We start from the raw sequence: 15,735 nt of genomic DNA on the forward strand, positions 1-15,735 counted from the left end.
AGTCCTGTCAGTGCTCCTAGATAGATCTCTTGACTAGAAACACGTGAGGCTGAGAATGGAAGATGACAGGCACATAATTACTTACTCGTTGCATAGGTCAAGGAAGATTAGAAACAATGACAGGACTTTTTTTTCTTTGCTGTGGCTATTTATATTGTACTTTTATGGTGCATCTATCTACTGTTCTACTTAACCCAACTTATATGCTAGAGTCTTTAGCTGCTTCAAGCCCAGGCAGTGTTCTTTTATAAGCTGTGAATGCGTGAGGTCGATCTGATTTAAGTGTTTAGCCTCATCTTGGCGGAAATATTCACATGCATCTTGAAAATAAGAAAAAAAAAAAAAAAAACTTCATCTGGGTTTGAAGTGGCTAAGAAAAGTAAAATTAAAGGGAAGTGTTAAAGGAAGATGAAAGACACCTTCTCTTCAGTAATAGAAGAAAGTATTGGGAGGAAAGAAGAAAAAGGTACGATACTGTACAAAAATCGCACGATGTCTCAGGAGAGCAATCGAGACAGAAGCAAAGAAAATGGGAGCGTAGGAACTAAGTCCATCTGAAGAAGCCTTAACGGATTCCACCTAAAGGGCTTCTAGACTCCCTATATAGGCACAGCTGACTGCTCTGCCTGGAGGACTCACTGACTGACTGACTGATTGACTTACTGACTGACTGACGCTTTGGGAGGAAGAAAAATTCGCACCCAAGAGAAACGTAGAGAGAGAGAGAGGGAGAGAAAGAGAGTCAGGAGGGACGAAAACGAGGTGGAATAAATCAATAAAGACGAGGAACGAGAGGAGAACCTTGCTGGAGAGGAGGAAGAGGAAGGCGACCGCAGACGAGGGGCAGCGGGGGCAGCTTGGAAGGACTGAGAAGGAGAGGTAGTGGCGCGAGAAGAGCTTGCTCGGCCCCTGGAGGTGGATCCTGACCTTCCGAAGGACTTGGAGGAAGTGGATGGAGCCACGCGAGTTCTAAAAATTCGAGGAGGAACGAACGGAGGTCTTAGGTCTTGGCAGAAAACATCAACGCTACTTCGTGATTGGGACTTGAGGTGTCTTGCGATGTGGCCAGATGGGAGGGAGCGTGAGAGGAGAGACTTGGAGTAGCAGGCCTTGGTAGAGAAGAGGAGCTAGGAGGTCGAGGCGAGGCCGTGAGGAAAGGTAACTAGGAGGAGAAGGTATTAGTGAAGAAGAACTAGGAGAACAAGACATTGAGGAAGAAGATTAATTAGGAAGAGTTGTTGGCGAATAAGAGGAGCTATATTCACCGTAGGCTTAACTGACGTAGCAGCCACGCCCTCTGCCTCTTCTTCCCTTTCTGTGGGACAGATGATTCATCTATTTACCCAGATTGTACGCCTAGAATATTTTCAATCACTTCATCAATTAGTTTTGTCCAGAGCTGATTTTCGTAAGTGTCAGTGGGAAAACTGTAGTATCAAAGTTTTAACCTCTTACAGAAATTAGGAAAACAAATTATTTATATGAACTCATTTATATGACTGTCGACATCCGCGCCACATATCTAGTGGCGCGTGCCGACAATAATATGAATGAATTTATCTAAATAAATCGCCAATTTTTCCATAAAAAATTCTGAATGGTTAATACTTTGATAGTATTATTGCCTTCCTACTGATGTTTTCGAAAAGCAGTTTAGGACAAGGGTCATTCATAAGATGATTGAAGATATCTTAAATATGAATATTTAGGACGTGGTAAGAGCTTCATGAGGGGACCAATCAACAGCCCAGCAGAAAGGGGGTAGGCAGGAGTCTGGGTGCTAGGTCAGCTGAGCACATGGCGACCACAGCAGAGGGACGCCTTGTTGAAGATTATGAGGAACAAAGGAGGAGGAGATCTCGAAGAAGTAAAGGAACTGCTAGGAAAAGAAGACCTTACTGAAGACAAGAAAGAAGAGTAACTACAGTAGAAGGTGTTGAGGAAAAAAAAAGTAATGCAGGCGGAGGAAGAGTAAGGAGTGGCCGGAGTGAAGTACAGAAGGGCGAGTGCCTCATGACTGGCTGGTTGGTCACGGCCACCCGCACGACTGCTTGTCCAAATTTTGAGTCTCTTCATGCAGAGTTATTGGGGTTTAGGTGACCCATGCAAGGTGGAGGACGGCATACGTGTCCATTGTTTTATATTAACTGGGTTCAACATCTCTTTTTTTTGTTCTTTTAGCCCAATCATTCCATAGTTACAGGTTAGATCCTTATACATAAATATCTTCTCTCATACAAATATACGTACAGGCAATGACAGGAACATACATAACAGTACAGTGTCATAAAGTGACTTACCTTTACCAGCAGCTTTATATACAAATTCTACATATTTATTAACTACTACTATTAATTACTTCTATTTATACAGGTAGTTTAATATCTTTAATTCACAAGAGTACGTCTGAATTACTAGCATGCTTTAAAAATTCACTACTCTAATATATAATACATGTAAGTACCGGTGTATGAGATTACTATTACATCAAGTATGCTTAGATCAACAGTATCAGTACATCTAGGTACCTTATTAAGATCCATGCACCAGTACTATATTATACTTGTTATCATTCTGTTATTGGAGTTAATCTGGATCCAACGTGCGAGTTACGGATGCAAATGAGGGATGCAAACGTGAGGAAGAAGAGGAGGAGGAGGAGGAGAAGGAGAGGGGGAGACGTACAGAAGAGGTGAGGGTGCTTGAATTACTGACTGAGAAAGGGGAAAGGAAGGAGGGTGAATAGAGTGATGCAGACTAGAGGTGCAGACATGAAGAGGAAGAAGAGGACGGGAATGGACGAAGAGATGGTGGTGTTTGAATGTCGGATGCACGGTGGTAGGAAGGAATGAAGAAATAAGGAATGGAAGAAAGGAAAAATGAATGTATAAAGAGATGAATGGAGACATGTAGATGAAAAATGTAAACATGAAGAAGAGGAGGACGCTCATAGACGAAAAGATGGTAGCGTTTGAATATCGAATGAACGCTGACAGGAAGGAAGGAATGAAGGGAGGAAGGAAAGGATGTGGGGGGGAGGGATGCTGATGAAAAATGGAATTATGACTATAAACATGAAGAGGAAGAAAAGAATAGAAGAAAAGGGGGATAAAAAGAGAGAAAAGATGCACGAATGAATGGATAAATAAATGGATGGAATAACCCAAGGGATACTACATACATACAACTAATCGTACAAAGAAGCATTTACCCATCATGAACTCAAGGGACAGAGACACACAGACATACACTACAGAGCTAACAGAGCAGACAGACATGCCGACAGAACCTCAAAAAAAAAAAAAAAACACGCGACAGCAAGACAAGAGGAAGCAACATGAAACAGAAAAAAAAAGCCCTTAAGAAAATAGAGAAAACAAAGATAAGAACAAGGCAAAGGAGAATTGAGAGAAGAAAAATATAACAGAGAAAAATAATGAAAAGTCAGAAAATTGAGGTAGAGAATGACAGGACAGAGATTAAGAAAGGAATATGCGAAAGAGAAAAAACAGAAAAAAATGGAAAAAAATAGAAGGAAAAAACAGGAAAACCAACCCGCGAAAAGAACAGCGATGTGACGAAACAAGACTTAAAGCAAACAAACACACAAATCGGAAACCCTCAATATATCTGAAGCAAAGGCAACTCAAGCGAGGACCGGGAGGAAGAGGAGGAGGAGGAGGAGGAGGAGCAGGAGGAGCAGGAGGAGAACCACAACCTAGGATCCCCCAAGAACAAGGCTGAGCAGGATCTAATCGCCTTAATATTGCGCTGGTTATTGTTTGGTTAAGTTTATTATTAATTCATTTATTGGAGAATTTAAGATCTGACCGATTGTTTCTTTTTTTACTACATTTTATATTTTTTTCAGACTACGTAATTCATGCATCTGATTAGTATGAAAGGCGGGGAGTTTATATACGTACACTAGCAAAGCCTAAGGACTAATTTATTTTAAGGCCTAATTTTACTTTTTCTCTTATTTATTTATTTTTTTCATTTTTTTTTTTTTTTCATAACCAGCGCATACCTGACAGGGACTGGCCTCAATTTAGGCACGGAGGTGGTGGTGGTGGTGGGAGCAGGAGTAGTGGTGGTGGTGGTAGTAGTGGTGGTGGTGGTGGTGCGGGGAGTGGTGGTGGTAGTAGTGGTGGTTGTGGAGGGAGGAGGAGGTGGAGGAGGAGGGATGTGGGGGATGACCTCCCTCTCACTGAAGACCTCCTCTCTAAATACAAAGCAACCGAGAGATCAGAGGACGAGGGATGGCTACTGGGAGGTGGTGTGGTGATGGTAGTAGTAGTAGTAGTGGTAGTAGTAGTAGTAGTAGTAGTAGTGGTAGTAGTAGAAGTAGTAGTAATAGTGGCAGTGGTAGTAGTAGTAGTGGTAGGTTTTGGTGGTTGTGATGGTGGAGGTGGTATATGGTTTAAAAATATTAGTATTAGTCTGTTTCATCCACCTAATCTGGCAGGAACCTTCACTATAGCGACTGTGCTGCGGATGGCGAGGTGGGCAGACGTGTGAAGGGAGGTGATGAGGAAACTTTTACGAATTCGTGGATTTATGATTCTTGATAACTGTCTCTGATTTGATCCTCAGTAATTAGTGACACTAGTACTAAATATCTGGTGATTCTTCGTAACTTATGATTTTTAGAGGCAATGACCAATTCTTTGTAAGTGGAGATGATACCGGGAGTTTTCTAACCAGTGTCTCCTTTTTTTTTTTTTTTTGAGTTATTCTTCTTTGGTTTGTTTAGTGTACGAGTGAACGGGTTAAGAATGGTATGTATGATTAAGAAAGGCCCATTGAAGTGCCATTCCCTACAGAAAAAGAGCCGTGATAACGTGGTGTGCTCATTATTTGCACCGCAGGGCATGCTATTTACTAACACGAATTCTTAATGAGATGGAATATCGTTTTCACAAAGCCGAAAAATGAAAAAAAAGATACATGAAAGTAACAAAATGAAAAAAAAAAAACTACTGCATGAAGTGAGGATGGACCAACACTAGCAACAACATGAACAACAACAACAACAACAGGAACAACATGAACAACAATAACAGTGAACATAACAGCAGTAACAAAAACATCATACAACAAAAGCACATATATATAGCACATATACACACAAAACACAAAATAGGAAGATGAAGAACACAGGAACACAATTAAAGACACCGGAAGGAGAACACATGATCACGTAACTGTGTGTGTGTGTGTGTGTGTGTGTGTGTATGTGTGTGTGTGTAGCAGATGATATATATGTACATGCCTGGCTATTTCTTTCCTATTTACGTATATATGAAACAGAGTGATCATGTGAGTAGATTTGTTAATGTTAAATGTGAGTGAGAATGATGAATGATAGTAATTAATGATTCATTGTACACTGACCACCAGATTCTGAAATACTGATATACCTGAAATGCAAGGTTATGAGAGAGAGAGAGAGAGAGAGAGAGAGAGAGAGAGAGAGAGAGAGAGAGAGAGAGAGAGAGAGAGAGAGAGAGAGAGAGAGAGAGAGAGAGAGAGAGAGAGAGAGAAATAATGGCAGACAGAAACAGTACATTATACAACTTATATACATTGCACTGAAAGATCTACATTCCTATTCTTATTTACGTATTTATATATTTACATCGTTCTTCATTTTCAAACTTTCATCTCTTTCTTTCATTCCTTTCGTCTTTATATTTGTTACGTTATTATCTATATACAGTATTTTGCCATTGTTTCCCTTCAGCTCCTGTAGTTTCTTAACCAGTGATCGTCTTTCATCTTATCATCTGCATTTCTGATTATCATCCTTATATTTCTTGCAACTGTATATTTTATTTTTCATTTTCTTGTCTGATTCTCTCTCTACTTCGTTTTCTCTACTGATGTTTGTTAAAGAAAATTTGTCAACACGGAGACTAAAGAAAACTGGAAAATATCAAGGGAGCTCTAAAGTGAAATGGAGTGTTTACCTGATGGCCGGCTGGGTGGGGGCGGGATGGCGAGCAGGAGCCTGGGTGGGGGTAGCGCCGGGCACGTCATAATAGTCTGCGTTGAAGGAAGGTACACGTATCATAATAATAAGAAGCAGAAAAAAAAAAACAAAATACACGACTTTCAATAACGTAAACATTCGTGTGTATAGTGCTCTTCTTTTTATACTCTTGTTTTTTGTTTTTTTTTATCTCTTTTTCTCCTAGACTCTGGAACTCCCTACTTGCTTCTGTATTTCCCCTTTCCCATGACTTGAACTCTTTCATTTCAAGAGGGAGGATAATTCATTTGGCTGTTTTCTTTAGGGACCTCAATGGGCATTTTTTACATCGTTTGTTTTAACCTAAGCCGATGCCCCTCTTACATAAAAAGAAGTGTGTGAGTGGCAAACGTACACACACACACACACACACACACACACACACAGGGACACTTACCATAGAGAAGGTCATCATAGTAGAAGTAATAGTCGGGATCGGTGTAGTTAAAGTCACTGAAGTAGGTCTGGTCCACTGATGAGGGGAGGCGGGCGGGAGCTGAGGGGCCATGACTGACCACCACGGGCCTGCAACGTGAAGGGGAGACAATGAGTGACTGTACGTGTTTGTGTGTGTGTGTGTGTGTGTGTGTGTGTGTGTGTGTGTGTGTGTGTGTGTGTGTGTGTGTGTTTAAGACAGTTTGAAAGAAGCGGACTCTGTTGTATATATATATTTATATTTTTAAGTGTTCATACTCTCTCTCTCTCTCTCTCTCTCTCTCTCTCTCTCTCTCTCTCTCTCTCTCTCTCTCTCTCTCTCTCTCTCTCTCTCTCTCTCTCTCTCAGAGGACAGTAAGGTGAGGCAGAGGAACAACAGGAAGTAGGAAGTAAAATACAAGATAAACATGCAATAAAAAAAAAAACAGTAAAGAAACAAAGACGAACATAAGTGAACAGAAAAACCAAGAAACACACACACACACACACACACACACACACACACACACACACACACACACACACACACACATCTCACAGTGTTGTCTTGTTTGATGTGCAAAGATGACAGACAAAAGAAGCACAAACACGGTAAAAATTTCGCACACATAGAACACCTTCACGTGTCCTCTGCATCTATTGGTCTGTGTCTCGTCTCTCTGCCTCCAGTGCCTTCTCACCCTGCAAGGGTGAGAAGGCCGTGCTACCACTCTGCCTTCGTTAACTTAACAGGCGAATGCTTACAGGTATCAGATAAGAGAATAAAAGATGAGATAAGAATCAGTCAAGTGTGTAAATCAGTTGTAGGAGGAACAGGACAAGGAAACGAAGGGAAATATTGAAGGAATGCACCAAGAAACAGGAAAAACAAGACCTTACTTGAAAATCTGTGATCGTAAACAGTAAAAAAAAAAGTGGAGGTAGAGAGAAGGAAGAAAAGGACAAGGAAAAAAGGGAAATCCTGAACGAATCCACCAAGAAACAGCAAAAAACAAGACCTTACTTGAAAATTTGTGGTCGTAAACAGTCAAAAAGATGGAGGGAGAGAGGGAGGTCAAAACATTTTTCTGGATGGGGGAAGGAAAAAAAAACAAAAAAAAACAGGATCTTTAAGGGAAAGGATCCACGGGGTACCTTGATGGCTTTGCGTTGTCCTGGGTGTGTTTGGGGGAGGTTTTGGGAGAGTCTGGGGTCTTGAGGGAACTCGCAGGCAGTCTAGACAACTCTGGGTGACGCACAGTGCCGGGGATTTGAGGAGGAGGGGCTAAGGAAGGGGATTTCTGAGCGTCCTCTTTGCCGCCGAAGGGAACAGCTGTGGTGCTTCGAGCTTTAGAAAACGGGGGGAAGGTGAAACGCGTTGTGGTCTCAGGTGTTGGTGTTCTGATTTCTAACTCCGGGTCTTGGAATGGATCGGTCTCATCCTCGTACTCATCCAAAGTCTCGATTGAATTCAAGAACGGGCGCGGGCGTGAGCGTGAGGAGTGAGTGGGGATGTGGCGAGGACTGTCGGTTGTGAGGCGTGGGCGGAAGGTTGTGGTACTAGGGGTTGTGGAGCGTATACGAGGGCGGCGGGTTGTTGTTGTAGTTGTTGTTGTTGGACGGGGACGAGAGACATGAGGTGGAGTTTTAGAGACTGGAGGAGGAGGAGGAGTATTGGTGGTGGTGGTGGTAGGACGAGGTGGTGCTGTGTGTCTAGAGTGCGAAGGTGGAGGTCTGGGTCTGAATGTCGTGGGGCGGGGGTGTCGTACTGGTGAACGTGGCGGGGCTGCCGGGGTGGTTACGGGCGGGGAAGTGGTGGTCTTGATGTGGAAACGTGGAGGGAACTTGCTCTCTGGTACGTGAGGGGAGAAATGAGGGTGGCTTGAGGGAGGCAGAGCGGGTGGGAAGCGAGGAGGAAGGTGAGGGGAATATGTAGGCTGACTCAAGACATGGGGAGGGCGTGGTGTGGGATGAGCGGGGCGAGGCGGGCGTGGCAGGAGTTGTTGCTCATCCAGTTCAGGGTGGAAGGCCGGGTCACCGGGCTGGGGTTTCGCTTCCTCCGGCAGGAAGGGCTCTGAGCCTGGCCTTGTTGGGTACGCGCCGTCGAAGGAAGTGAATGCAAAACTGTCTGTTTGTGGCCGCGAGGAAGGGAACAAAGCCTCCTGGAAGTGGGAGGGAGGGAGTGTGGCCGCGTGAGGCCTTGGAGGAGGGAAGGACTGGCTGTGTGGTCTGTGGCGGAAGGGGTCAGTGTGGGGGCGGGGTCGCTGTTTGTGGTGTGGGCGCAGCTGCTGCTGGGGAGGCGGGCGGTGCTGGACTTGCTCGCGGCCATGCCCGCTGAAAGGACTCGTGTCGAAAGACGAACCGAAGGGACTGAACGCGCTGAAGGGATTGGAAGGGAAGGACTGGCGTTGGAAGGTGGACGATTGTGAGGACTTAGTTTTGGGTTTTAGGGAGAAGCGAGAGTGTTGGGGCGTCTGGAAGTGTTTGGGTAAGAGTCCCTGCTGTGGGAAGGGTGACTGCCTGCGAGTTATCCCGTGGTGGTGCTTGGAGGGGGTGAGAGGGAAGGGATCTGAGGCACTGCTCGTCGTTGCCGCGGCCGCCGCCACATTCTGGTGGTGTCTGGTGGACGAGGCTGACGATGAGGCCGTCAGGGAGTCGCGGGGCTTGAGGGACAGTCCAGGGTCAGAGTCTCGTGAGGCGTCGAGAAGAGTCAGGTCACTGCGGTGCATTGTGGGAGTGGAGGGAGCCTCGCGGGTCACCCTGACGAGGCTCTGCTGCCACCTTGACACAAACACCGACACACGTCAGCCTCACACACACCCACACCACAGGCACCCTAGCACAGCCCGCCGCTATCTGCACACCCACTTCTGCTACAGGAGTCACCTTGCTGCTGCCTCTGCCCTGCTACTACTACTGCTACTGCTATTGATTCCCCTTCCTTATTTGAAGCATTTTTTTCTACTTTCTGTGGTGTTTGTGCCTTATTAGTATTTTTATGTCCTACTACTACTATTACTACTACTACTACTACTACTACTACTACTATTACTTCTACTACTACTACTACTACTAGTACTACTACTACTACTACTACTACTACTACTCCCAATACTGTTACTATTATCATAACATCATCACTGCTTTCACTGGCTCTGTTTCCTTCCTCCCTGGCACTGCTACTGTCACTGCTACTGTCACAATCTCGCTACTGCTTCCGTTTTTCTCATCATTACTACTACCACCCATTATTATGTTTTGCCGCACCACCACCACCACCACCACCACCACCATCATCATCACCACCACCACTGCCTTTCAACTAATCCCTGCGGCTACTGTAATTTTATCACACTTATTACTGAAAATCTCCTCGCTTCACGAATTCACTGTCTCACGCGCACTATTCCACTATCAATACTGTCACTACCATCATCATCATCATCATCATCATCATGTTACTTAAATTCCCCTGTAGACAAAACTTCTATCACTTACATTTACACTATCATCAGCTACTACTACTACTACTACTACTACTACTACTACTACTACTACTACTACTCCTACTACTTGTCCTGTCCCCTTTACAACTAACCAGGCCATCTCATTCACAGTCATATATGGTTAGTATGTTAGATCTTTAAAAAAAAAGTAATAATTACAAGTAAGCTTAATCAAGTCAATTATTTAGTCAGTTATTAAGAAGAATAATAAGTCACAGTCTTAATAAAATCACTATAAACACTAATAAATCGTGTATAGATATAGAACAAGACACTAGTTATTTTTACATTGTCCTTATCTTTCGTCTACAGATGCTCCTACTAATATTAAAAGTTTAGAACTTTAGTTTTTTTTGTGGTAATTTAGTTTAAGTTGCATTCGCGCGAGTCTCTTATATACTCGTATGGTGTACTTACGATGGGGTGAAGGAGGCAGACTTGGTAGGGCGCCTGTTGTTGGTTCCACCGGTGCCCTGCCGTGGGGAGAGGAAGGTGTTAATCTACTAGAGGCTTTGAAAAGAAAAAAAACTTGTTATTCTGTATCATCCTTGTCTACAAATGCTTCTACTTGTACCAAATACCTGTTATTGCTGCCTGGGAGAGAGGAAAGTATGATTCTATGGAAGGTTTTTGAAAGGATTTACTTGTTATTTTGTATTACTCGTGTCTCGTCTTGGACTACAGATGGTCCTACTTACTCGGATACTAAAATCCTATTGTTGCTGCCGTGCGGAGAAAGGAAAATATTATTTTATAGGACTTAAAAAAAAAAAAGTTTACTTGTCTTCATTTGTTTATTTTTTATTGATATTTTTTACTTATTTATTTATCTATATTTATCTGTTTAGATATTTTTCCCAGTCTACGTATCTATTTGTTTATCTATTTGTCTGTCTGCTTATCTATCTATCTTTCGTCTATCTATCTATATATTTATCTATCTATCTATCTATCTGTCTATCTTTCTGTCAGTCTGTCTGTCTGTCTGTCTATCTATCTATTTAGAGAGGGAGAGACAGGGGGGCTGGGAAAGTACTCACGGGTGCGTTGAAGAAGGAAGAGGAGGAGAAGTGGGAGGAGAGGAACTGTGACTTGGAGGAAGGCTGCCTGAAGAGCGCCCTCTCGTTGCCGCTTCTGTCTGCTCCGTTCAGCTGTGAGGGAGACGAAGGACGGTGAGGGAGGGACGACGGGGAACCATTTAGCATTAGCTTCATGAAAATAACGGGAATACGCTAAGGAAAGATGTAATTTTTATTTAGGGATAAAATGTCATATAAAAAAAAAACAAATAAATGAAATAGATGTGAGACTAGATTAGAGGGTTTCTTAATTAAAGAAAAAAAATAGAAAATGCTTATACGATGCTAATAAGATTTAAGATGTATCGTGAAAGAAATATTACTTGAAAATTTACGAAAGCGACATAAAAATTGTATGTATGGGAAAATACGTAGATATATTTATTTATTTTATTATATCTATTATTATTATTATTTTTTTTCTATACGTTGATTGAATTGCATGCGTGTACTCACTGTCTGGGTGGTGCGGTGGTTCTTAGTGGAGCTGAAGCTGTGGTCGAACTTGTCGAAACTGCTGAGGGGAAAAACCAAAGCTTTAGTTGAAGGATCGCTATTGCACGAGGCCACGTAATGTTAATACTTTCTACTCCTGTGATCGCCTTCTGCTGACATTCGGAGCACTGTATAAATTGTTTTGCATGGACAAAAACAAATATAAAATGCCGGTAAATTTTGTCTTTATCAGGTTACATGGCTATTTATGAGGCTACTATGAAAAGTGAGTAAGATTTCATAGTTGCCTATGAAAAAAAAAAAATTTTGTAACAGTGAAAAGGTTAAGGATTCAGCGTTTTTTTTTTTTTTTTTCAGAGCCACTCATCTTTCTGAAACCGAAGAAAGTTTACGTGGATATAAAAATTCACACAGCATTTCACACATCCTGCCAATCCATCACACGGCGAGCACCGCGGAATAGCACAGCAGGTCGTTAATTCTGGATCGTGGCATCACAGCAAGGGGTACAGCAGTTCCGGGCGTGATGATAACTTTCAAATTTGAGCCCAAGATATTTTTGCTTTTTTTTTTTTAATATAAATTCTAAAACCTTAGAGAAAATTTAAAGATATTCCATTGATAATTAACCTTCATTTTATTATTTTGATTTCTACTCCACCAGTAACCAGTCCACTCAAAAACTGCACGTACATGAGTTCAACTGGTCATTCTTCTCTCAGTAATGGGCCAAGAAGCTTTCACTGCCCCTCACCTGTGTGTCTTATCAGCTCATCACGTACCCTCTTACACCTTGACATCTACCTGTCCGTCTAAACACCTGCTGAGCCAACCTGTTCACTGCCTCCCCCCTTTTTTTTTATTGAAGGATGCTTACCTGTCAGCTCAGGGGCGTGGCACTGACCGGTGACAAAAAAAAGAAAAAGTATATAAACTAATGAACTAAAGTATTACTAGAGGACTGAGGAGGGTGAAAGGACATTATTGAAGCAGCAAAAAGGAGAGTGGACAGAGAAAGGAGGAGAAGGAGGACTTTTATGTTAATGATTAAAGGAGGGGAGAGAGTGAAGGGAGAGAAGAAGGGAAAAGTTACAATATAAGAAAAAAGTAATAACTTGAAGGAAGGAACGGAGAGAGAGAGAGAGAGAGAGAGAGAGAGAGAGAGAGAGAGAGAGAGAGAGAGAGAGAGAGAGAGAGAGAGAGAGAGAGAGAGAGAGAGAGAGAGAGAGAGAGATGACCTACCCGACAGAGGGGGTGAGGGACTCGGTGACGGGGCTGATGGGGCGGGTGTTGGAGGAGCGGGTGCGGGGGTCCGTCACAATGATGGTGGAGACGCCGCCGCCAGTGGCTCCAGGGGCGCAGTCCACATTGCGCGGCCAGTCACATGTCTCCAACTCGTGGCTGCAGGAGAAGGGAAGGGGGTAAGAGAGGCTCTGGCTGAGGGCAACACGAAATGGGGAAAAAAGATCCACTGAAGAAGCGTAAAGTGGACAGTCAGAAGGCGGATCCAAAATTACATGGCTGCAGGGGAGAAGATCCGAAATTAAGAGACTCTGGGCAAGGTAACACAAAATAGGAAGGAAAAAAAAAAAATCCAGTAAGATTGCCAGTCAGTAAAGCGAACAGTCCAAGAGTAGATCCGAAATGACATGGCTGTAGGAGAGGGGAAGGCAAAAGAACTATATGGAAAGGGCTTGTAAAAGTGAAATATTGCAGGATAACGTTGAAAAGTGGGATAAGTTAGGATAGGATGAGAGAGAGAGAGAGAGAGAGAGAGAGAGAGAGAGAGAGAGAGAGAGAGAGAGAGAGAGAGAGGAAGGAGGATAGAGGTCGAGGGTGTGGCAAAGGGAAAGTAACTTCTCGTGCCATGAAAAGAAAAAAAACAGGCAACATATATGTGAGGCATGTCCAGCCCACTCACTCTCCCCGCCAGCCACACGACATGCAGCGGGTAATATGCCCGGACTAGAGAGAGAGAGAGAGAGAGAGAGAGAGAGAGAGAGAGAGAGAGAGAGAGAGAGAGAGAGAGAGAGAGAGAGAGAGAGAGAGAGAGAGAGAGAGAGAGAGAGAGAGAGAAGGGGAGTGGGGGAAAAGAATGTAGATATAAGATGCGATGGGAAAAAAAAAAAAAATTGCAGGAACAAGTAAGGCAAAAAAAAAAAAAAAAAAGTTAAGCAGTAGACGATGTGAGTAAGGTAACCTACACTCACCCACAATCATTCACCTCCCTCTTCACTTACACTCATGGTAACATACAACTTCCTCTTTCGCTCACACTTGTAACTTAAACTTTTCTCTTTCCGTCTTTTTTCCCTCATTCACTCACCCTTGTTTTCCTTTCGCATTTACTGCAATCCCTTCTTCTTTACCATTCATTAGTATTTAGACATTTTTTTCCACATGTCTCATTTTCTCATTCACTAACACTTGCTCCTTTTGCTCCCACACTTTCCGTTCCCCTATCTTCCCAATTCAATATTACTAATTATTTTTTTCTTTTTCACCGACATTTATTTTGGGTCCTCTCCCATCACTTAATTTTATCTTTATTCTCACCACCCACACATTTACCAAACCCTTCTCTCTTAGCCTCCCTTTTCACTGGCATTTACTCTTGTTCCTTTCTTTTGTCTTAATTTTCATCCACGCATTCGCTAAATCCTTCTCTTTTCTCAGACCCCCACTGTTTTTCTTTCTTCTTAGACTCCCATTCACTAGCAATTACTCTTCTTCCTCCCCATTCACCTAAGTTCCTCTTAATTTTCACCCACACTTTCACCAAAATCCTCCTTCTTACTCGTACATTCCCGATTTATTCCTGCACACTTCTCCTCCACTCACCTGTAGACGAGGCCGCCGGTGCAGGACTCCTGAAGGGCGCCGCCGAACACGCACACATAGTATTGGGTGCAGTCGGTCGGGTGGGGGTAGTAGCCAAAGTCCTGCGGGCAGTTGAAGTCAGCTACCTCGGCGGGCTTACCGGACTGCAGGCGTTGTCTTCCGTTCCCGGTGTTCCTGAGTGACCGCTGCTGGCACGCGGAGAGTCCTGCCGGAGGAGGGAGGATGTTAGTGACAGGCTAGGAGAGGAATTACAAGGAATTATAAAGGGATACAAGGGATTACAAAGGGATTTCATGGTGGGGTAAATCTTCTTGGGTTTGATAGAGAGAAAGAGAGGAAGGGCTGATAAAAGGGTGAGGTGGGAGGGTAACTGTGATGAATTGAAGGGATATGAGGGAAGAGACAGGATGGAAGGAGGTGGAAGAGGAGGAGGAGAAGGAGGAGGGGGGAGGGAAGGTGAAAGGGATTTATGATAGAATGATGACGTAAATGAAATGTAATAAGGGAATGGAAAGACGGAGAAGAATGACAAGTAAATGAGGAGAAGGAGACAGAAAACTTCTAACTACGATTGAAATAAAAAACAAAGCACTGAAAACTCCAACACCGACACACAACAGAACAAATGTCAACAAATCACAACGCAACACCATAACACCTTCACAGACCCATTCAACACCACCACGACCACCACAACAACCACCACGACCCGTCCCTCAGACCACCTGTGCTCACGCACCTAATTAGTATTCACCCTTGTTGCTTAGCCGGGGAGAGAAGGAGGAGGAGTAGGAGAGGAGAGGAGAGGAGAGGAGAAGAGAGAAGAGGAGAGGAGGAAAGACTTACATTAAGAGGAGGACTAGAATTAATAGAAGGGGGGAGGGAAGGGAAGGGAAGGAAGGGAAGGGAGGGACTGAAGGAGGGAGGGAGAGGCGGGGAAGATTTAAAATATAGCCCTTCTTGTCTATGATCTCGTTTGCAGTTTAAAGGCGACGGCTGGAAGTGTCTGGATAGCCTCGTGCCTAAAGACTTTCACTAGGAGAGAGAGAGAGAGAGAGAGAGAGAGAGAGAGAGAGAGAGAGAGAGAGAGAGAGAGAGAGAGAGAGAGAGAGAGAGAGAGACTCAAAGTTTTTTTAAAGTTTAGTAGTGAAAGAAATTCTATCGCAAAAATAAAAGGAAGGAAAAAATGTTGGTATCTACATCATTCGTTTTTTTCTTCTGGGGAAAAGTAGTTTTCATTTTTCTTTAATAATCCTTCATAGAGTCATTCTTTCTGAATGTTTTTATAGCTTATTAAAAATGCCTTAGTTTATAAGATTTAATTTTAAATGTCAATCTTCTCATAAATTAAAGTTTTCCTTTTCCTCTTAACTCTCTCTCTCTCTCTCTCTCTCTCTCTCTCTCT

General features: G+C 43.3%; 1 protein-coding gene and 1 long non-coding RNA gene across 51 annotated transcripts in view; one reads left to right on the forward strand and one right to left on the reverse strand.

Annotated features, from left to right (window-relative positions):
* LOC135100510 (uncharacterized) overlaps nt 1-12,715 on the forward strand; it is a 34,817-nt gene extending 22,102 nt beyond the window's left edge. Inside the window, exon 3 of the long non-coding RNA XR_010268760.1 lies at nt 11,847-12,715. This is a non-coding gene — a long non-coding RNA (uncharacterized LOC135100510). The remainder of the gene's footprint in view (nt 1-11,846) is intronic.
* LOC135100273 (chitin deacetylase 1-like) overlaps nt 1-15,735 on the reverse strand; it is a 155,769-nt gene that overhangs the window by 20,420 nt on the left and 119,614 nt on the right. For 15 of the 50 annotated variants that reach the window (XM_064003341.1, XM_064003358.1, XM_064003267.1 and 12 more), the window contains exons 3-10: nt 14,331-14,535; nt 12,732-12,890; nt 11,490-11,547; nt 10,995-11,105; nt 10,372-10,427; nt 6,432-6,559; nt 5,973-6,048; nt 802-969 (exon numbers count right to left, since the gene is read on the reverse strand). In XM_064003341.1, coding sequence (XP_063859411.1) covers nt 802-969; nt 5,973-6,048; nt 6,432-6,559; nt 10,372-10,427; nt 10,995-11,105; nt 11,490-11,547; nt 12,732-12,890; nt 14,331-14,535 — 961 coding nt within the window. Of the gene's footprint in view, nt 1-801; nt 970-4,030; nt 4,226-5,972; nt 6,049-6,431; nt 6,560-10,371; nt 10,428-10,994; nt 11,106-11,489; nt 11,551-12,731; nt 12,891-14,330; nt 14,536-15,735 lie in introns of all 50 variants that reach the window. The other 35 variants (XM_064003173.1, XM_064003142.1, XM_064003145.1 and 32 more) reach the window with 5 other exon arrangements.

This window comes from Scylla paramamosain, chromosome 1 (genome assembly GCF_035594125.1).
Source record: "Scylla paramamosain isolate STU-SP2022 chromosome 1, ASM3559412v1, whole genome shotgun sequence".
Taxonomy (NCBI): domain Eukaryota; kingdom Metazoa; phylum Arthropoda; class Malacostraca; order Decapoda; family Portunidae; genus Scylla; species Scylla paramamosain.